General features: G+C 33.1%; 1 protein-coding gene across 1 annotated transcript; it reads right to left on the reverse strand.

The window, feature by feature from the left end:
- Positions 1-757: 757 nt before the first annotated feature.
- Positions 758-19,339, reverse strand: LOC100378173 (uncharacterized). The gene is made up of 16 exons (XM_006818599.2): positions 19,283-19,339; positions 15,411-15,552; positions 14,469-14,852; positions 13,714-13,811; positions 11,601-11,978; positions 10,004-10,197; positions 9,288-9,641; positions 8,300-8,451; positions 7,696-7,918; positions 6,743-6,887; positions 5,893-6,097; positions 5,439-5,567; positions 5,071-5,222; positions 4,335-4,482; positions 3,406-3,503; positions 758-2,678 (listed from the first exon to the last, which is right to left on the reverse strand). The coding sequence occupies exons 2-16, from the start codon at positions 15,496-15,498 to the stop codon at positions 1,638-1,640; spliced, it is 3,789 nt and encodes a 1,262-aa protein (XP_006818662.1). The 5' UTR covers positions 15,499-15,552; positions 19,283-19,339; the 3' UTR covers positions 758-1,637.
- Between the last annotated feature and the right edge of the window lie 445 nt (positions 19,340-19,784).

A 19,784-nucleotide genomic window follows, 5' to 3' on the forward strand; every position in this document is an offset into this window, starting at 1 on the left:
CATGTGCCTTGGGTTGTCCTCTATCAGTTGTGTTGATTTGGTAAGGAAATTTAAAATTTCCTAATTTTGGCGAATATTTTAAAATGGTCATTTTTGGTAAAAAATTCTATTTTCGACTTCTTCTTCGGAAATCGGTAGCCTGAATGCTTTGATACTTGGTGTGTATGTACCTTGTGTTGACATCTACTAGATTTGTTCATCCCATGGCCATATCTTTAATTCTATAATTTTGGCAAATATTTTTGTGATTTTTGGTTAATAATGGAATTTCAACTAACCACTATTTCCAATGTCAACTGTTTCTCATTCTCACAAAGCACATGGGAGTTCTAAGTTTTCTTTGATTGGTCTATTGTGATTGTAATGAAAACATAACCACTCAACATATTTAAATGTGTCTAGACATGATTGATTTTGGTGGAAAATTATGCAAATTGCCTAAACTACATACCAATATTTAGGCTATTTTGGTGATATCTAGAAAACCATTTAATATGTTTTAATAAAACTTGGTGCATTGATGTGTTGGGGCAGTTTCCAGATATTTAGTTTTTGGTGGAAATTTATTCAAATTATTAAATTTTCATACCAGCTAGTGAAATTCAAGCTATTTGGGTGCTATTTCAAGAACCATTCAACATATTTCAACAAAACTTGGTATATACATGTATTACGAATTCAGATAATTGCAAATATCATGTTATGTTATTTTTTCTCAAAGCTGATGGCTTTTATTGACTATGATATCAGGGATCCATTCATGTAAATATCATTGTTTTTATTCAGACAGAATACCAAATATAAACATACAAAACAACTCAAAATATATATTATAAATACTCAATGTTCACACTGGAAATGGCTATAGCTATCAAATTTAAAAATATAAAATGTTTCATTCATGCATGGTCACTCTATTATGTATTTGGCTTTTTTTTAATAATCCATATTTGTATAAAAAGGTCAAATAAAATATTAAAGCTTTCACAACTGCAGCCAAATGTCTTCCACAAATGCACATAGACCTTTCATCAGAATCGACAAATACAGGGAGCCAATCATTTCAATGCAGTTAGTTAATTTTGAACTATGTCTGTTGAATATTACTTTAACTTATGACTATCAATACACAATTGTTGAATACTGCTATTTTATAGTAAAACCAATATATATTACCAATAGTTCTTAGAAAATATAATGTAAATATTTAACATGAAAATTAATAAAAGTTTAAAGTAAAATTTTGAAACCTATTTCAGTGGATTCAAGGGGTTAAAGTATTACAGTAAAAAAACCAAAGTCACTGTGTTCCTTCAGTTGTGGGACACAACAAAATAAATGCTACATTTTCTATTTATTTCCAACGCACGTGGTCGGCACTTTTGATTGCATTTGTCGTTGAAATGTATAACTGGCTGCAATTATCTTGTCATGTCTTGCAACAGAAGGTTCTCACTGACTGTTTTGACTGTACATTTGAATACATTTACCTAGCCAACATGAATACACAGCTGAATGACTATCTCTCTGCAGGCTATAAGCACACAAATCTATTATTATTAATGTCACATGCTTAGTCATTCTGTTTTTCGTGGTTTGTGAAATATGAAAAAGCTTACGACTCTTTATCTACAAGTCTAATCCCATAGTTTTAAATGTGTATTACTTGGACCAGTGGCTGGTATGCCACCACTACTACCAGGCATGTGATTTACGTTACTTGATGAATACTGTACATCACATGGATTGTTAGAAAAACCTGGATGTGTAGTACGAGGTGTATTTGCTAGGGCTTGAAAAGCTGCAAACTGGGACAAAGAAGGAGCAAACCTAGGAACATCTTCAATTGAAGTTTCAAGAAAGTCATCTATAAAACAATCATTTGTTGTAGATCCTTTCCCATTGTTCTGTATGCTTTTGATCCAGTCATTGGGTACAGTGACAGGAGCTGTAACTCCCATATCAAGTCTAAGACTACTATTCATAGTTACTTCTCCTTGATAATGAGGAGGAGATGATGATGATGATGAGGGAGCAAATGGATGAGAAATCCTTGGTGCTGTAATGATATGATTGTCATCCTCATAATCATAACAGTTGATGGTAGAATTTTTTGACACCATTATATTATCCATCACTGGGATATTTGGATGAGAAGCTGGGTTGGAGTGATATGAAGAAGGTGATGTGCTTGGATAATTTGCAGGTGAAGACATTGAAGAGTTGTCAGATGAGAATGCTGCAGGCGAGTCTTCTCCAAACTGTTGTAAGACTCTTGGTGGAGACTGTTGTTGAGAGGAAGGGAAATTTTGCATTCCTGCTTTAGACTGACCACTGTTCTGTTTGATACTATTACCAAATCGGAATCCATTTTTTGTCCGGGACATCTTTTTCTTTGTTGGTTTGTTAGCATCATTCTTGAGATAATTTCCCTGTTGACATGACTGGACTACAGCACCATTAGCAACCAGTGATAACAGCTCTGGAGGACTCTCAACATGTACTATATTATACTCATCGAGTAACTTAATTATGTCATGATGGAATCTTTCTTCTGCAATGTCCCGAGGTGATCGGTCCATGTGGTCGGTGATATCCCGATTTCCATAGTAGTCCAAAAGTATCTTAGCTGCTTCATGACTTCCTTCTCTTGAAGCCAAAAATAATGGAGTCTCTTCCTGAAATTCAGATAAAAATAAATAAACTTTAATGATTTTGTATACTAGCACCAACAGTTCTGTTTAGTTATTAGACTACCAAACACAATCATTCAGTGTTCAATTGGAATCACTGTCATAAATAACATAAGGTACTGTTGTGTTGGAAATAGCAATGTAATTTGAAGGAGGACTTTCACTGGGCATGCTGTCGACACTGGAAATCTCAGAAGGTACATTGCTGCTCATATGTGAGTGAGAATGCCCAAGTTTGGAACGTACCCATTGACTAATTCTCAAAACTCTTTGTTGAACACCATTTTTTTGTAATGTTTTGTTTTCCAACATAATCAAAACACTTTGAGTTTCTTCGGGCCTCATTGTTATTATCGGCAGCGAGAGTCGCATGGAATAGCTTTTAAAGAACTAGGCAACATAGAAACACTCGCATAAATTGAATGTAAGTACAGGTTTTGTATATTGTTTTTATGGAAAAAACTTAAAAACCATAATTGAGAATCAATATTTTACGTTTTGTTCTAAATGAATTATATTTATTTACACTGCCCAGCTGTCCATTACAATTGTAAAAGTAGTGCTGGTCACACAGTGAATATAAAATAACACCAATCACATGATGTATATTTTTTATTTGGAACATCGCAGCAACTCGTGATATTTTCACTTCTATAGCAATAGAAATCAGTGGGATAACACACTCGAATGGATAATAATAACAATATGTTACCTTATCATCTTGTGCATCCTTTGAAGCTCCATGTTTTAATAAAACAGATGTAGCTTCTCCATTGTTAACAGCTGCTGCCCAATGCAAGGCAGTTTTACCTGCAGGAAACAAGCATTTGGTATAAAAGCGCCCTCTAGTGGTGTTACTGTAAAAGGGGTAATTATTCACTGGGTTTTAATTTAGCTTATTTCGCTGACTGGAAAAATGCGCTAAATTAAAACACAGTGAATTTGTCAAATTTAGCATAGAACACCACATCTAAATGACGAAACCGTGAATTTAAAACCCACTGAATATGCCTGAAATGGTAAATCAGTGAAATTTAAACCCAGTGAAAATTAGTCATTTTACAGTATATTATACATGTACTACAGTAAAATTTCATCAATAAACTCATAACAGATATAATTTACCGTGTCTTGTAACCTTTTATAAGAGAATGGTAATACATTTGACTGTTAGAAGCAAGTCTCCAGTAGTATGCATTTAGATATTTTTTTTTGCTGTACTGGAATCGCACCAACTGAATACTGCCACATCCATAATGTGGGATTCACTCCAATTGCTGGTGATTCCCCATTTCGTGATTTTCTCACATTTTTATTACCAATGCCAAAAATTATCTATACTGAAATTGACGTCATGGAATTTCTCAACAATGCGATACATAACTCACTGGAATAATCCCAAAGTATCAAAACACACTTTGAGAAAAATGTTTTGCAACATGGCCAACAATAATAAATACACATATTTTTAATACAATAATTTAAAAATAAAAAAAAACTACCACAAACTTTTATCAGGTACTAAGATTGGCTATAAACTAAAGTCTTCAATGATTTGAGAAAATATTTCTCTCATTTTCTAAAACTGAACTGATATAAACTTTCAAGCCTCAGATGTTATTACTTGCATTGCATACTCACCGCCATTATCAGCTGCATTCAGATCTGCACCAGCATTGACAAGACCTTCAACCATATTCTCTACAGCCAACCTAGCAGCCAGTATCATGGCTGTTGTACCATCATATGTCTTACTGTCAATATTTGTTGAATTATGCCTCAACAAAATCTAAAACAAAAAACATTAGTTAGTCACATACACGTTGCTCAAAGAGTTAGATAAATAATATATTTTGTATTATTATGATATGCCTTAATTTATAAGCTTTTTATTGCCATATTTGTTATGCTGTCAACATCATTATACGAAAAAAAAATACTTGTCGTGATTACCTCACACACACACACACACACACACCATGATTGATGTGATAATGCATTAAGACATACAACTGTCATTTTGCCCCAAAACAAGCAGCCTGTCAGCTGAGATAGCTCCGCTGTTAGCAATTCACATTTCAATTAAGAACTGAAGATATCATTAGAAAATGAACAATATGTATAGTATCAAAGCAGAGTCGTCAGCCGAGTTAAAAATGCAAGTAAAAATATTGATGCGTCCTGATTTTTTGTCAAGGAGATTTACCAGCAACATATCATTTTGTTTGGCATTATGAATGTTTTGTTTTGTATTTTCTGTAATACTAATTTTATACATGGGGAACTAGACATGTGGTTAGGCTGTTGAATAAAATTCAGTTACATCCACCATGGCACTGTTATTTATATAAATAAATCCAGATATTAAAGTGTGTACCTGAAATACTCCCATAGCATCTGCAGCAACTGCAGCATGTAATGGAGTTCTGCCTGTTAGATCTTTTGCATTAGCATCAGCACCTGACATGAGTAAAGTCTTTGCTGCATCTGATCTGGAGTATCTGGCTGCTAAGTGTAATGACGTCTCACCTGACAAAAGTAAACCACTCTTAGTATTACATATCATAAAATTTCATATTAGTAGATACAACAGTGTATAAAGTATACAAATTCAGTGGTGTGAATTCCATAGAAAAATGAATTATTTTTCATATGACCAACTGCATGAAAGTTCATTTTATAGCTGACAGAAATCTTGTTTTTCTGCAATCTTGCAAGCCCCATCTCTAGAAAGCAAAAGAGTACCTGTTTTCTTTGTGTTACTAGAAGTAGTTGCTCCTTGTGCTAGCAAATCAACTATAATTGCAGCTGATCTTTCTTCCATGTCTTCATCACAACCATGTGCAGAAGCCAACATCAATGGCGTTAAACCACCTGCCAGACAGAATAGATAGCAAATATCAAAACAATTTTCTCACAAATAAAGATGTAACAAGACATGTATTTTAGTGTTCCCAATTTATTCCATTGCATGTGTATCGGTAATTGCCCCTGCCCCTGATTTAAAAAGGTGGCAATAAATAAAGATGAACTGAATCCATAACATCGGCAAATTATTTCTATAGTTACTGCACTAGATGGCCAAAAACAAATTGATGAGCTGCCCAGTCATTACATGTACATTTGTGTAAATAAGTCAAAAAGTTATTGTATACAATAAGCTGTCACCTGTTAGATTTCAAGTTCAACATCAACTAACCTGGACCTTGTGCATTCACTTCAAACTGTACCCCATCAGCATCATCCACATCATTTGGTGGTGTCATTGCTAATAGTGGAGGTACTTTGACTTCAGCTGCATCATAGTGTGATTTAGACCAATATTGCTTATCAGTTTCATCATCTATCATTATCATCTGATCTCTGTCATCCTGAGAACTTGCACTCGGGCTTGGCTCTTGGAACTATGAATGAATATGAATGTATAATGAAACCTGTCTAAATTGAATACCTAAGGGACTGCGAAAGTTGTCCAGTTTACAAATCCTGAGGTGTATAGTTTATAGATGTTTCTAGTAACTGAACATCAAAAGGATTGAGAAAAATGTTCATCTTACAGAGTTGTTTATAGATGTATCTATAATGAAACCTGTCTAGACTGTTCATTTGGCTGCGGCGTCCTGTTTTTGAAAGCTTTTTACATAGGAGTTGGTTTGGACAGGTTTTACTGTACAAGTCAAGCAAGTTGTTTCATGTAATAAATTTTTACTATTATATTGACATGAAAGGTGAATACATCTCATAAGCAATTTGGTCACTGATCTGGGAAGAATAATGGAACCATAACACGTAAATGGGAACGGTAACCAAAGCTTGTAGTAATGCAGCAATTCACTGAATTGTGCACCAGTATTATAAGGAGTTAAAACTGAATTCAAATTTCTATTAGCAAGCATGTTTTGCTGAGTATATGTGAAAGAAATTCTGCAGGGCAAGTGATGTACTGGTACCTATGATGACAGGTTCTGGTATTCAAAATAACTTAGTTCAATACTTGCAAATTACAGTGTAAAAAGATTTTCAATCAACACTCATCTAAAGTATCTTACCTTTATTCTCTTTTTGGATGGTTCAATATCTGTTTCAGAGTCAGGAGAATGACTTTTACCACTCAATGTAGAAGGTGACTTCCCATGACTTTCATAGTCACATGATTCAACACTTGCTACGCCATTGGGTGTTCCTTCAATACTTCTGTGTATATAAATATAGTCATGTCACATTAATGCAGATTCAATGCTCAGTTGAACTGTCAGGTGATATGCTATGTGTGTTTTTTGACTACCATATTTGCTTTATTAGTAGCAATGGACTTAAAAAAAATACCCTAAATTACTGACAGAGGTGTTTCCAAAATACTTCTCTCGCTAATAGCCAAATTTCATATAGCAGTTTTATTTGTGATCAAGTTTTCAGGATCTTGGGGTGTCATCAAGTCTCCAAATTGCACATTGGGTTCGATGATAAAAAATATTCTATATTAAAAAAATCAATATTCAATGTGAAGCAGAGTAATCTGGTATGAGTTGCTCCTGTACAGGATTTGAACAGCAAAATTATGCATAACAGGATTTATTGCAGTAAAGACAATGAAATAACGATAATGATTAACATGCACAATGCATCAGGTTTTAATCAGTATAACTCATGAATGTCATAACTTTCAGATTTTATTTTGGCCAAGTTACTCAAAATTAAAAGGGCTTTCATCTAAGTTTTGCCGACAGTATTAATATTTTTGTATGTATGTGATGAAACTTATCATAGAATATTCAAACGTAGTCTTGCAAATTGAACATTCTATTTAACTCTCAAGAGATTGTTACATCAAAGAAAAGACTGAAGTTCCTTTCCAATGTAGGTATAGATTTATTTAATATTTTATATATTTATTTATTGTTATTTTTGTGTATTTATGTTAATTTGTTTTACTTGTCATTTTCTAGTTACGCATCGTAACTTTGTCGCCTCAGGTCTATATCTAAATCAGATTTAAACTTACCTCAAGTTAACAGACTCCTTGCCTGAGGTTTCTTTCCTTTTGCCGCCTTGACTTGTATGGGGCACAAAGTTATCAGGAAACCATAGAGTTCCTTTAGCTTTGCGCCTTCTATTAGCAGATATGAGAACTCCAACTAATGGAAATGCTATGATGACAAGCAGTACTGCCATAATCCAGAGAAGACTACTAGGAGAGTTTTCAGTTGTTGTAGTGTCTGCTTCAGCTAAAATTAATTGATTCTATTAGATTTTGTTTACTGAGAGTGGCCAGGTAAGCATCAATAAATAATAATAAGTATGTATGATAATTAGCTAATTTTCGGCATTTCCATGATGTATTCCTGGGAGGAAAAGATGTATAATAATAAGGTTATTACGAGGATACCACAAAGTATGCACTCAGACAGTAAGCAGTCGCATCCACCTTTGCTGTGCATCAGTCGATACTGCTGCTGTACTGTCTTCTTGCATACTTTGCAGTATCCTCGTAATAACCTCATATTATACAGTGACATCACATGTTTGAATGTACCATGTGCTTGACCAACACAACATTGATATTTATGGCAAGACAATTTATTCTTAACAACATGTACATGACTTACTTTCTATATTTTGTAGTGGTAATACTTCCAGGTCAATGGTACTTTTAGATGATCTAGCACCTAGTAGAGAAGCTGCTTCATCTGCAGTTTGAAGGCAACTACCACCAGACTGATAACATTTCCTGTTATCCATCTTTAAGTATACTTTGGAGCTGAAATGAAAATATATTCCAAAATTAAGAAAATGTATTGTTATTTTAGTTTACACATCTATGGGGTTGCATTATCTGTGAGACTGTCATTATTTCAACCTGTTGTCAAAATTATGTGTACTGTATTTGGCAGTCTTGTAGATTGCTTCCCTTTTTTGGCAATAAATACAGGTTTGACTGTATTTAATTTTTAAGTACTATTGAAGTAGCTCTCAAATTATTTCCATTTAATCAGATAAAATTTCAATCTGTCTGAGCCAAATTATGAAAAATATCTACCAGTGGAGAAACTATAATTGGGAAAAGTAACACCAACCAACATACACAATGGAATAATAAATTTGAATGGAAAAAAAGTTCTGGTATAAGCCCAACATGAAGATACTTTTACAGTAGAATACTTTATTTTTTGCTGAAGGGTTGAACCAGCAAAAAAACAATCCTGTGACAATAAATTTTACTACATTTTGTTATAATCATTGACAAATTACTAATTTAAAATGTATTTGCTTTATTATAAGAACAACTCGAATAGAATCCATATCAACAGTTGCATGTACTGCACACTGGATCATTAAAAATATGACTCATTTTGACTATACACTTCTTATCATTTATGTAAGCATATGTGCTACTAATCAAGTAATAATTAGTTTTTTAAAGTTATAGTTTTTCACTGAAATAAATTCTAGTTAAAAAATATATTCAATCCCATAATATTTAGTTTGACATATGCACATATTTACATCAGCAACCAGGTATTTAAACTAAGAAAAAAGACGCAAAATGCTTGTACAAAACAACTCTCTGTTAATTGGATTGGTACAGCCACCTACCCTGTTAATGTTTCTTGTGTGACTGTGTCATTATAAGCACTTCGTTTACTTAGTTCACTTGAATCTATGACATCATCTTCATCCTCTTCAGTCCATGCAATAATCTTATCATTTCCATTCTCGTCTTGAACAAAGACTACAATAGTATGCAAAATTTGACCAACTTCACGTAGAAACATCTTGGAATTATTACGAATTGCTTCTGGTTCTAGTAGTATGGTCATAACAAGTGTGCCTTCAGCATAATTTGGTGGGTATTCATCACAATCCAAACCATCCCAACTGCATGGGGCATTGTTACATCCATTATCACACAATCCATCAGCATAATAATTACTGCAGTAATTATCATATCTTAAATCAAAACAAAATTATCAATTGATTAAGAATCCATCTACTAAAAATTAAAGTGAGGTAGTCGCCACCTGCACGTTGGTCAGATGGCCATAGCAGGTTATTGTTTTAATACAAACAAGCGTCTACCCATGAGCCTTTGCATGTGTTTTCATCATCGATTGGGCCTCAATTCCCACATGTGTGCAGGTGACTACCCTCTCACTTTAAATTAAAGGTTATTCAATAGAAATTATTCAATTAACAGAGCCTGAGAGTTCCTTGTATTTCATTTTTGTCAACAAACCTTCAGGTTTCACCTATATGACTATGATTGATTTCAGTCTGGCGCAACTTTCAAAGATTTCTGTAATCAAACTCACTTGCACTCTCCAACAGGTTCATCACAGTCAAAACCATCATGTATACAAGTATTAATATTACATTCTTCATCACATTTCCCATCTTGAAATACATCCCAGCAATTCACACTGTCCACTGTACAGTTTTCCCATGGTAATGTGCCTAGTGAACAGTCTCTGCCATCCCAATAACAATTGTATGTGTTACATTTTGCCTACAGAGTAAACAGATATAAATCTTATGTAACCTTCCCAGTGAACAGTCTCTGCCATTCCAGTAACAATTGTAGCTATCACTGTCATATTTCCCATCATTATTAAAAATTGAATATTGTATTGTTGCTCTACTAGGATACATAATTATGTAAAAACATTGTTGACCAGTAAGTATTAAAACATCATAGTATTTGCTTTAATAAATAAACAATTTTATAAACATATGCAACAACAGTTTTCCTCTAGTTAAATACCTTAAACAAACAATATACAAAAGGTAACATTTTCTTTTTTAGTACTATTATTGTAATTTTCTCTTTATTGTAGTATTTTTCTAAGCATACATTACCCACAGATGATAATTGTTGAGTAATAAAGTTATTATATTAAATCAAACCAAACTGAAGAATAATTCTGTACTTCTAATAGAGATTCACATCAAAGAAAGAAACTCCATACAGCATAATGACTTGTATGACAGACATAAGATTTTCTATCCATCTGAGATGTAGCGAATCAAGAAATTCCTAATCATCTGAAAAACTTTATCAAACCATGGACTTTGAAGTTGCTAACAAAACTAGAATGTATTTTATATCAAATTACTTTGGGAAATTAGGATAGGATAGGATAGGATATTTTATTTGGAATGTACACAAAAACAATGCTTGAGTAAAGTCCAACGTAAGAAACATACAGTATCACAACTAATCTAAAATAATTTTAAAATCTGAAAAACAAAATTAGCTAAAATACTACAAACATATTTGTCTATACTAGAGAAAACATTAATAAACAATTCTCCATTTGGTAATGTTTGATAGTCAGGTGAGTATTTGAACAATGTATAGAGGAATTTTTTTCTGTGTTCAGAAAAACTGTCACAATGAAAAAAGTAATGTTTTTCATCACCCACATCCTTAGAGTCACATTTGTTACATACCCTGTCAATTTTATTTATTCCCCTGTGACGACCTATTTCAATTGGCAAGAAGTGGGCTGAAATACGAAATTTGGTTAATGCTACTCTGTGTTTTTTGTTTTTTATATCATCCAAGTATTTTTCAAATTTATAATTATTTTTGAATGTTTTATAAGTACTTAGTTTATTATGACCAGTTTTGTTCAACTGACTTTCCACATTTGTTGAGTAAATTTGGTTTAACCTTTCTTTAAACAGATTGCAAAAATTATGTTCAAATTTTTTTATTGTGACCCACAACCACTTGGCAAAACAAAAACATGTGTCATTGCTTCATGGCTAGCTACTGTATCTGTTGCGTGCGATGGACATTATCGTAGTAATACACCGTACAAAATTACTTAAAACACAATAAAATGACAAAACCAGTTTTTTCATGTTTCAATGATATTGAAGGTTGTTAAATCCTTGTATACTTACGTCACATACACCATCACCATAAACGAGTGCACACTCTGGTATTTCACAGTTGCGTTGATCAGCAGCCAGTGGTGCAGCCGCGACATCCTCTCCAATTCCACCTGGAAAGTTGATATCAAATATATCGCAGTGCAGGCCATTGTAATAGATGGGGCAATCACACAGATACATTTCTACATCATCTAAGCAGAAACCGCCGTTGACACACGGGGATGATGAACATTCATCGCGCTGGTCATATTCGCATTCGGTGCCATTGTATCCCGAGACGCAACTACAGATGTAACCAGTTTCAGTTGGCTGGCAAAGACCAGAATTCAGGCACGGATTTGGCAGACAGTTGCTTTCTGGAATCTCACACTCATTACCAATGTAACCCTGAACAAAAATAGAATACATGTTATTTTTTAAAGCTGCATTTCTCAGTGTTTCTTCATGAATTGGTAACATTCTGAAATTTTCGGGTTCCATATCCACTGAAGTATTTGTATTGTTTTGAAAAATGTGAAACCCACAGAGGTGGCGGCAGCTTTTTTTGACTGTGGGGGAGATGGTTTTATGTGAATGTTCAAAAAACGAGCCAAAGGCGCAACCTTTGTGGGGAGTCCGGGGGCATGGACCCCCAGGAAAATTTTTAAAAATATAGACCATCTGAAACGCTGTTTCCTGCATTTTGGGGAGCAAATTTTGAATCTGATCTAAAAAAACAAAATGGCTATCAAAATAATCAAGGACTCTTATAGCAGATTTCAGTTGAAAATAGAGGAATGGTCGCTTTCCATTATTAATTTCATGCAAAATAGTCTATAGGACTGTTTACAGTTTACATATCTCAGAATAATCCTTGTAGCCTGGCTTTATCCTAAATTAAGTCACATAAAAAATGTTTGTCATTGTTATATACAAAAGACATTTGGTAACACAAATGAAGCACATATTTTATAAGGTGAGAAAGTATGCCAGGCATACATGTGAACTCTCCCATGTACAAAATAAATATGTCACATACACCAACATATACTGTAGTTGAAATTTTTAGACAAGCAGACATAAGACAACAGGTGGTTGTATAATTTATACTTCCCCAGGGCCCCCTCAGTAACGGGATAATTATAAATCACCTTACTTTATGTTGAAATACAATGCAGATTTACTAGTCTTAGAGAATTATAATGGTAATTAAGATCATACCACAGTCAAGGGAATACTGAGTCATGGTCAATTACAATAGCAAACATTTTTCTTCAAATTATACTGTGTTCCATCGCAATTTGTTTTAAACACAGATTATTGTATTGTAAGTACTGTATCCTCTTGTGTTCGTGAAGTATGTTTAATCTTATTTTACTTGCATCTATCAGCCATTAAGATGAAAATTAAAAAAACTTTGCTAAAGGCAAACTGATTCTAATTCTAATTTTCTTTTTCTTTTTAACTCCATTCTGATTTGTAACAATAGATGTTTTACTGGTGCCAAAGCAATGAATAATACAAATTCAGAAGTGGACAAAAATAGCTAAATTTTATGGGTAAAAACTGAAAATTTACCAACATTTTGTTCATTTAAGAATATAAGAAAAAAGTGCAGACAAATTTGGGTGAGAAAATCTGGTGGTGAAACGGTTAATTTAGCTCAATGTCAGAAGGACTAGTCTCAACCCAGAGTTCCATGTAGGTATAATCCTGAGTCCCTGTGTCTCGTCTAATGGGTCCAATTTTAGGTGAATAAGGCATGAAAAAGTGTGAATGTCAGTTTAATTAAAACTTCTGCAACGCATGACCAGGTTATCCCACTGATAAGTAATATTCACAAAATTCACAATATTCAGCAAAAACCTTCTTAAGATTTACATTACATTCATTATCATCTCTATCTCAACTACTGTAAAATATTTTATTTTCACTGAAATACATTTCGCATGAAGTTCATTCCCACTGATTTTTAATGAGTTGAATATAAAATAAATGAAAAAAAATTTTTACTGGAATTTATTTTTAATGATTCACCTTGTCAGAGAAAATAGCAAAAATAAATTCCAAGTTAAAATAAGTTACTTTACAGTACCAGTAGAACACATAACTTAAACATTATATTCATGGATTGGTGACTTACCAAAAGGCAATCACAGCTGTATGACAGGTTTAAATAAGTACAATTACCATTATTTTGGCATGGATTTGGATCACAAATATCAACTTCACAATTTGTACCTGTATAAATCAAAATAAATTAAACATATTTAGAGGTGAGTAATGCATATAACCAGAAATTATTTTAGCAGGGTTGGAAAAGACAAAAAAAACAATAATTTAGTGTCTCTGACATGGAAATTATACACTATGAAATATACTTGAAATCTGCAACCAAATATGTATGGTTATCATATCAAGTTTGATGACTGAACGTCATTTAAGGAAAACAGTTCTAAACCGATTCAGTTTTTTGTCAACAAGTAATTACATTACATAGTTTCTGTAAGTTCTCAAGTTATAGTAAAATTCACCTTCTACTTGTGATTAGAAGAACACATTGGATTATGGGAAAATAAATGTTTATTAACACAATGGTCCAATTAAGTTTAATGAGAATGCACAATTGCTTGATTTTGATGAATTTTTAACATTAAAATGGCTGCCATTCAGCCATATTGAATTGTAATGTCAAATAAATATATACATATATGCATACGTGCAATATGATGTACATGTATATGTAAAGTTAGAACATGATTGGTCAGGACATTGCGGAGATGCATCTCCTGAGCTGCATTTCTTAAAACAAAATGGTCATTAGAATTTCAATTAAATTTAAGAGTTATTTATTAATATTGATTGCACACCTGATATCAAGAGTATTGATAGACGTACCTAGGAATCCAGTTAAACATGTACAGGTGTAGGTAGTGGCATCTATTTCTTCACATACCCCATTATTTAGGCATGGCATTACATCACATGGTGAACTGGCTACCGTGGTAACAACTGTGGTGGTGGTGGTTACTGTGGTGATCACCTGATTATCATCAATCTCACAGTAGGTTCCAGAATAACCAAGCTGGCAGAAACAAAATACATCTGGAATCAGTAAGCAGTTAGCACCATTCAGACAGGGATTATATGGATCTAAACAAATGAAATTATCTTGACAGTCACTTCCAAAGACTGCATAGCTGCAATTGCAGTAGTAGTCAACACCATCATCCACACAAACACCTTGGTTTAAATCACCAAAACAAAGTGCAGAGACAGCACCTGAAAGATAAAATGTTGACGAATAAAAAAATCAGTAATCGGATTTTTTTTAATCTACTATGAATAATTGCATGGTTATAAATGACATTATTATACATCTGTCATCGTAACGCCATAAGTAACAACGTGCCCTAATTTTGCAGTATTTTACTGGGTATATTCATCCTACCATATTAGGAAATGCAAATTCCAAATTTGGAGCGATTGCATGCATGAGCATCCTCTAATAATAAAAACAAACATGGCAGCCCCAGGGTTTGACCGGACTCCACACAAAGAAGTTTGCTAAATCTGTCCTAAACATTTGGGATTTCGTCATTCCCATGGTGTATCCTTGGAAGGAAAAGATGTATAATAATAAGCTTATTACGAGGATACCACAAAGTGTGCACTCAGACAGTATGTACATGTAGTCGCATCAACCTCCGTCTGTCAATACTCCCACTGTACTGTCTTTGTGCATACTTTTCGGTATCCTCGTAATAATCTCATATTATATGATTCGTAATCTGAAATTATAGATATAACATGCAGTTTGAATATAGAAATGCAACTTACGCCCTTCATCCATTGCTTTTTGTTCACATGTGATAGCATCCGTGTAACTGATTAGTACTACTGCTACAAGCAGGAGCTGAACAAACATCTTTATTCTTCTATATCATCAGATAATACATACAATTATAATGTCAAACAATCACTATTGAAAAAAAAAATATCTTTCAATATTTGACTATAATTTTAAATCATTTCCCCATTAAACCTTATTATTAAAAATGATGGGGCTATTTTTTCATCTGTATGATCAAAGTTATTTGTGGAACAAATATACAAGTAATTAGGGTAATACTCTATATACCTATCTGAATGCCAAATATTAATACGCCAAAATGTTTTAAATTATTTCTATAAATTTTGTAAAATTTTGGACCAACTTTCTTATTTCTAACTTTTTGAAAACAAAAATGGAAGCATTTATGCAGATTTCACATTAAGTGGAAGGTGACAAAAGTAGATAATGCTGTGAGGTAAGTTTTGATGTTGGTGGATGGAACAAACAAACAAACAAACATTTCCTATTGGCCAAATTTACTCCAGCATAATTGACATGTTTAAAAGGCGGTAGTCATCGTGCCATGCATGTGTGCAAAGATGGCAACTTTAACTGTTGTGCAGATCAACGAGTACAAACTGAGAAGTAACAAAGCTTTAATTAGATATTTGAAATTTTCTTGTGTGTTTTCCATTAGGTATTAAAGGAGTCATCGGCGGTAATTATGGCAAGTCGTGCCAAGGTCAAACCTCATACTTGTGATTTCCATTAGAAGAATGCATTGCATTGTGGGAAAATCAATGTTTATCAACACAAATGTTGCACATGCGCAGCGCGACGACTACCGCTTTTTAAGTTGGAAACCTACTCATAGATGCAAATACCCAGAATTTATCATTTTGCAATAAATTATACTCTTGGGCAATATTATTGACTTTAAAAAATTTGGGGATCACCAGCCTAATTTATGAGAAAGATGAAGGTTGTATTTAGTAGATTGTCAGTATTATACCAGTATTGCTTTTTACATAGGTTTCTATGGGAGAGATATTATGTCATATCTCAAATTTTAGTTTTTACATAGGTTTCTATGAGAGAGATATTATGTCATATCTCAAATTTTAGTTTTTACATAGGTTTCTATGGGAGAGATATTATGTCATATCTCAAATTTTAGTTTTTACATAGGTTTCTATGAGAGAGATATTATGTCATATCTCAAATTTTAGTTTTTACATAGGTTTCTATGAGAGAGATATGTCATATCTCAAATTTTAGTTTTTACATAGGTTTCTATGGGAGAGATATTATGTCATATCTCAAATTTTAGTTTTACATAGGTTTCTATGAGAGAGATATTATGTCATATCTCAAATTTTAGTTTTTACATAGGTTTCTATGAGAGAGATTATTATGTCATATCTCAAATTTTAGTTTTTACATAGGTTTCTATGAGAGAGATATTATGTCATATCTCAAATTTTAGTTTTTACATAGGTTTCTATGGGAGAGATATTATGTCATATCTCAAATTTTAGTTTTTACATAGGTTTCTATGAGAGAGATATTATGTCATATCTCAAATTTTAGTTTTTACATAGGTTTCTATGAGAGAGATATTATGTCATATCTCAAATTTTAGTTTTTACATAGGTTTCTATGAGAGAGATATTATGTCATATCTCAAATTTTAGTTTTTACATAGGTTTCTATGAGAGAGATATTATGTCATATCTCAAATTTTAGACTGGTGATGAGGTACTTCAATTTTGTTGATGAATTATTTGAAAAATCTGGGTTTTAAGAAGTATCAAAAAATGTAATTTTTCTTTAACACACGTGTGTTCCATGAAAATGTTCTAAAAATAGCGATTCTTGAAAAATATTAGGACAAGTTTATTCTCAAAATACGTCACTATAAGAATCAAAAGAATTCTTACTATTTCATGCCATGAGACAATAACATTTTTTTAAATAAATCAATGAACATTGTCATGCGATTTATAAGCAACTTTCTCAAAAACTAAGAGTAGGCTTCTACCTTTAGGTAGTTAGCATGAATGGAAGACTGATGTACATAAAAATCATCCTGAAACACAATTCCATTTCTCACATGTGCCTTTGATTTTTCCTGAAAACTATGTTTTTGATTACAGCAGTTTAGGAACCTAAATCCAGTACACACAGATCATAGGGCATGTTTGTAATTGTAAAGATTTCTCTGCATGAGGTATCGTGCACTTCAGAATAACATGGTTTCAAATATCACGTCACTGAATATAACTTACAACTAGAATACAACTAGAAACCATTTACTTCTGTGTTTTGAAATCAACTTCATATGGCTTTAATAATTAGAGCACATATATCTGGTAGTGGATGTAAAACATATGCATAGCAAATGTAATCTTGTTTAGGGATGAAGGTAGGGGTGGGTGGCGAAGATGTTTTCAATTACTGTGAGCAAAATTTTTACAGTGTTGTTTAAAGTTTGTTACATGTATTCCACCCTTGCAAACTTTTGTTTAAAGGGAGGAATTATTAAAGGTGGTGGTCGCCGCGCAGTGCATCTTCGAATTTCATGACAACAAACAATGTATTTCACATGCTTTGTGTACGTTGAGTCCATATCGAACAGGATGCGGTGCGACGACCACCGCTCTTTAATGAAGAGATTACACTTGTTGTTTAATTTCTATAAACTGGTTCAGTTTCATGAGAACCAAGATTTTTACGGCTCAGTGAAAATCAAGAAATTTTATAGCAGGAAAAATGTCTCTGGGGTCAAATGTCTGTGGACAGAGAAACAGTGACTTTCATCACATTTTTTCTTCACAAATTCCATAAAATCATGAATCCGTGACAATCCATAGCAGTGGAAATCAGGTGTATACAGTATTTATGGTCCCTTAATAAAATATTAATGTATCAAACATTGTGAAGTGATTGTGGTATGTGCTTGATAATATTAGTTTTTAAATTACACTGAAGTTGATAAAATTTGTATTAATTAATTGGTATGGATGGTGGATAAATGTTCACTCTATACATCATGGGCATATAGTGATAAATTCATGTGTAAATGAAAAAATATCCAATGTTACCATTTATATAACATATTCCAAGTTACCTAATTTGTACATGTATAGAAACGAGCAACCTGACAGTCGAAATAGCCCCGCTACAAGAACATATTTGCCAAAAATAGAGAATTGATGATATAGGCATGAAATGAACAAATCTGATAGAGGTCCATCCAAGGTGCTATATCAAAGCAATAGAATTGGTACTTCTCAAGCAGTTGAAAATAGCATTTTTTACCAAAACAATTTGACAAAAATTGAAGATATTGTCACAAAATAAACAAATCTGACAAAGGTCCACCCAAGGTTTCTACATACCAAGTATCAAAGTAGTTTTCAAGAAGAAAATGCAATTGTTGACGAAGAGAACGGACAATCACCTATATGAACAGCTCCAGATTGTCATCTATCATGACAGTAGAACTAAAAAGTGGTTTACTTGAAACTCAAATACTTGATGGAGCTTAGTCCTGACCAAAGTGATCAAATGCTGGCATGCTTATATAGCTTAGAGAGTCGCATATTTTCAAGTACCTTTGATCCAAGTATCAATTGATTACTACATGTACATACCCTAATTATCAAAACATACACATTTAAGCAAACATACTAGGTATCTTTGGTTTTAGGATACATATATAATGCTGTAGTTTTGAAACATTTGTCACCAAATTTGCCACAGTCCAGTGGTAAGCAGTTGGCCACTTTTATCCTACACAAAGTGTTAGAGACCCCGGAATAATAACCTGCATTAAAAATAAAAATGTAGAAAAGTGTAGCTGAATAGTACTTACCAGTTCAGTAGGAAAAATTCAACACAACAAGCCAACACCACCAAGACTGGTTTCAACTGACTAAAGAATAAAATATCAATAACCTACTCTTTGTGCATGATGTGTGTGTGTTTATTTTAATGGTTAAATAACGCTTGTCTTAACAGTCTGTCATGCATGAGAAACTTTTGTTAATGTGTCTCAACTGTCACAAGCAGTTAAAATCTAAAGTTACATGCAGGTATATGTGTAAAGAATTACAGTGGCACTGGTAAATTATAATTTAACAAACATTAGAAAAGCTATTATTTTGTTAATCTCAACAAATGTAGAACATATTTAAAGTTTTTGTATCAGTAAAAAAAATTCTATACAGAAGTGTGAATCTGATAACTTGATGAGTTGCCATAACTACTATTGATAGAATGAGCAATGTTTGTGGCTTTCCAACAACAAGGTTACACTGGACTATTCAGTCAGTTCATTGAATAACTGAAATCAATGCCTTGCAAGCACCAGTAAA

The sequence above is a fragment of the Saccoglossus kowalevskii genome, chromosome 11 (assembly GCF_978046115.1).
Source record: "Saccoglossus kowalevskii chromosome 11, keSacKowa6.1, whole genome shotgun sequence".
Lineage (NCBI taxonomy): Eukaryota > Metazoa > Hemichordata > Enteropneusta > Harrimaniidae > Saccoglossus > Saccoglossus kowalevskii.

Coding starts and splice junctions, on each gene's coding strand:
- LOC100378173 (XM_006818599.2), bottom strand. CDS start 15,498: ATGTTTGTTCAGCTCCTGCTTGTAGCAGTAGTACTAATCAGTTACACG. Junction 14,853..15,410: donor AAAAGCAATGGATGAAGGGC/GTAAGTTGCATT, acceptor TTTATCTTTCAG/GTGCTGTCTCTGCACTTTGT. Junction 11,979..13,713: donor ACAGCTGTGATTGCCTTTTG/GTAAGTCACCAA, acceptor ATTTTTGTTCAG/GGTTACATTGGTAATGAGTG.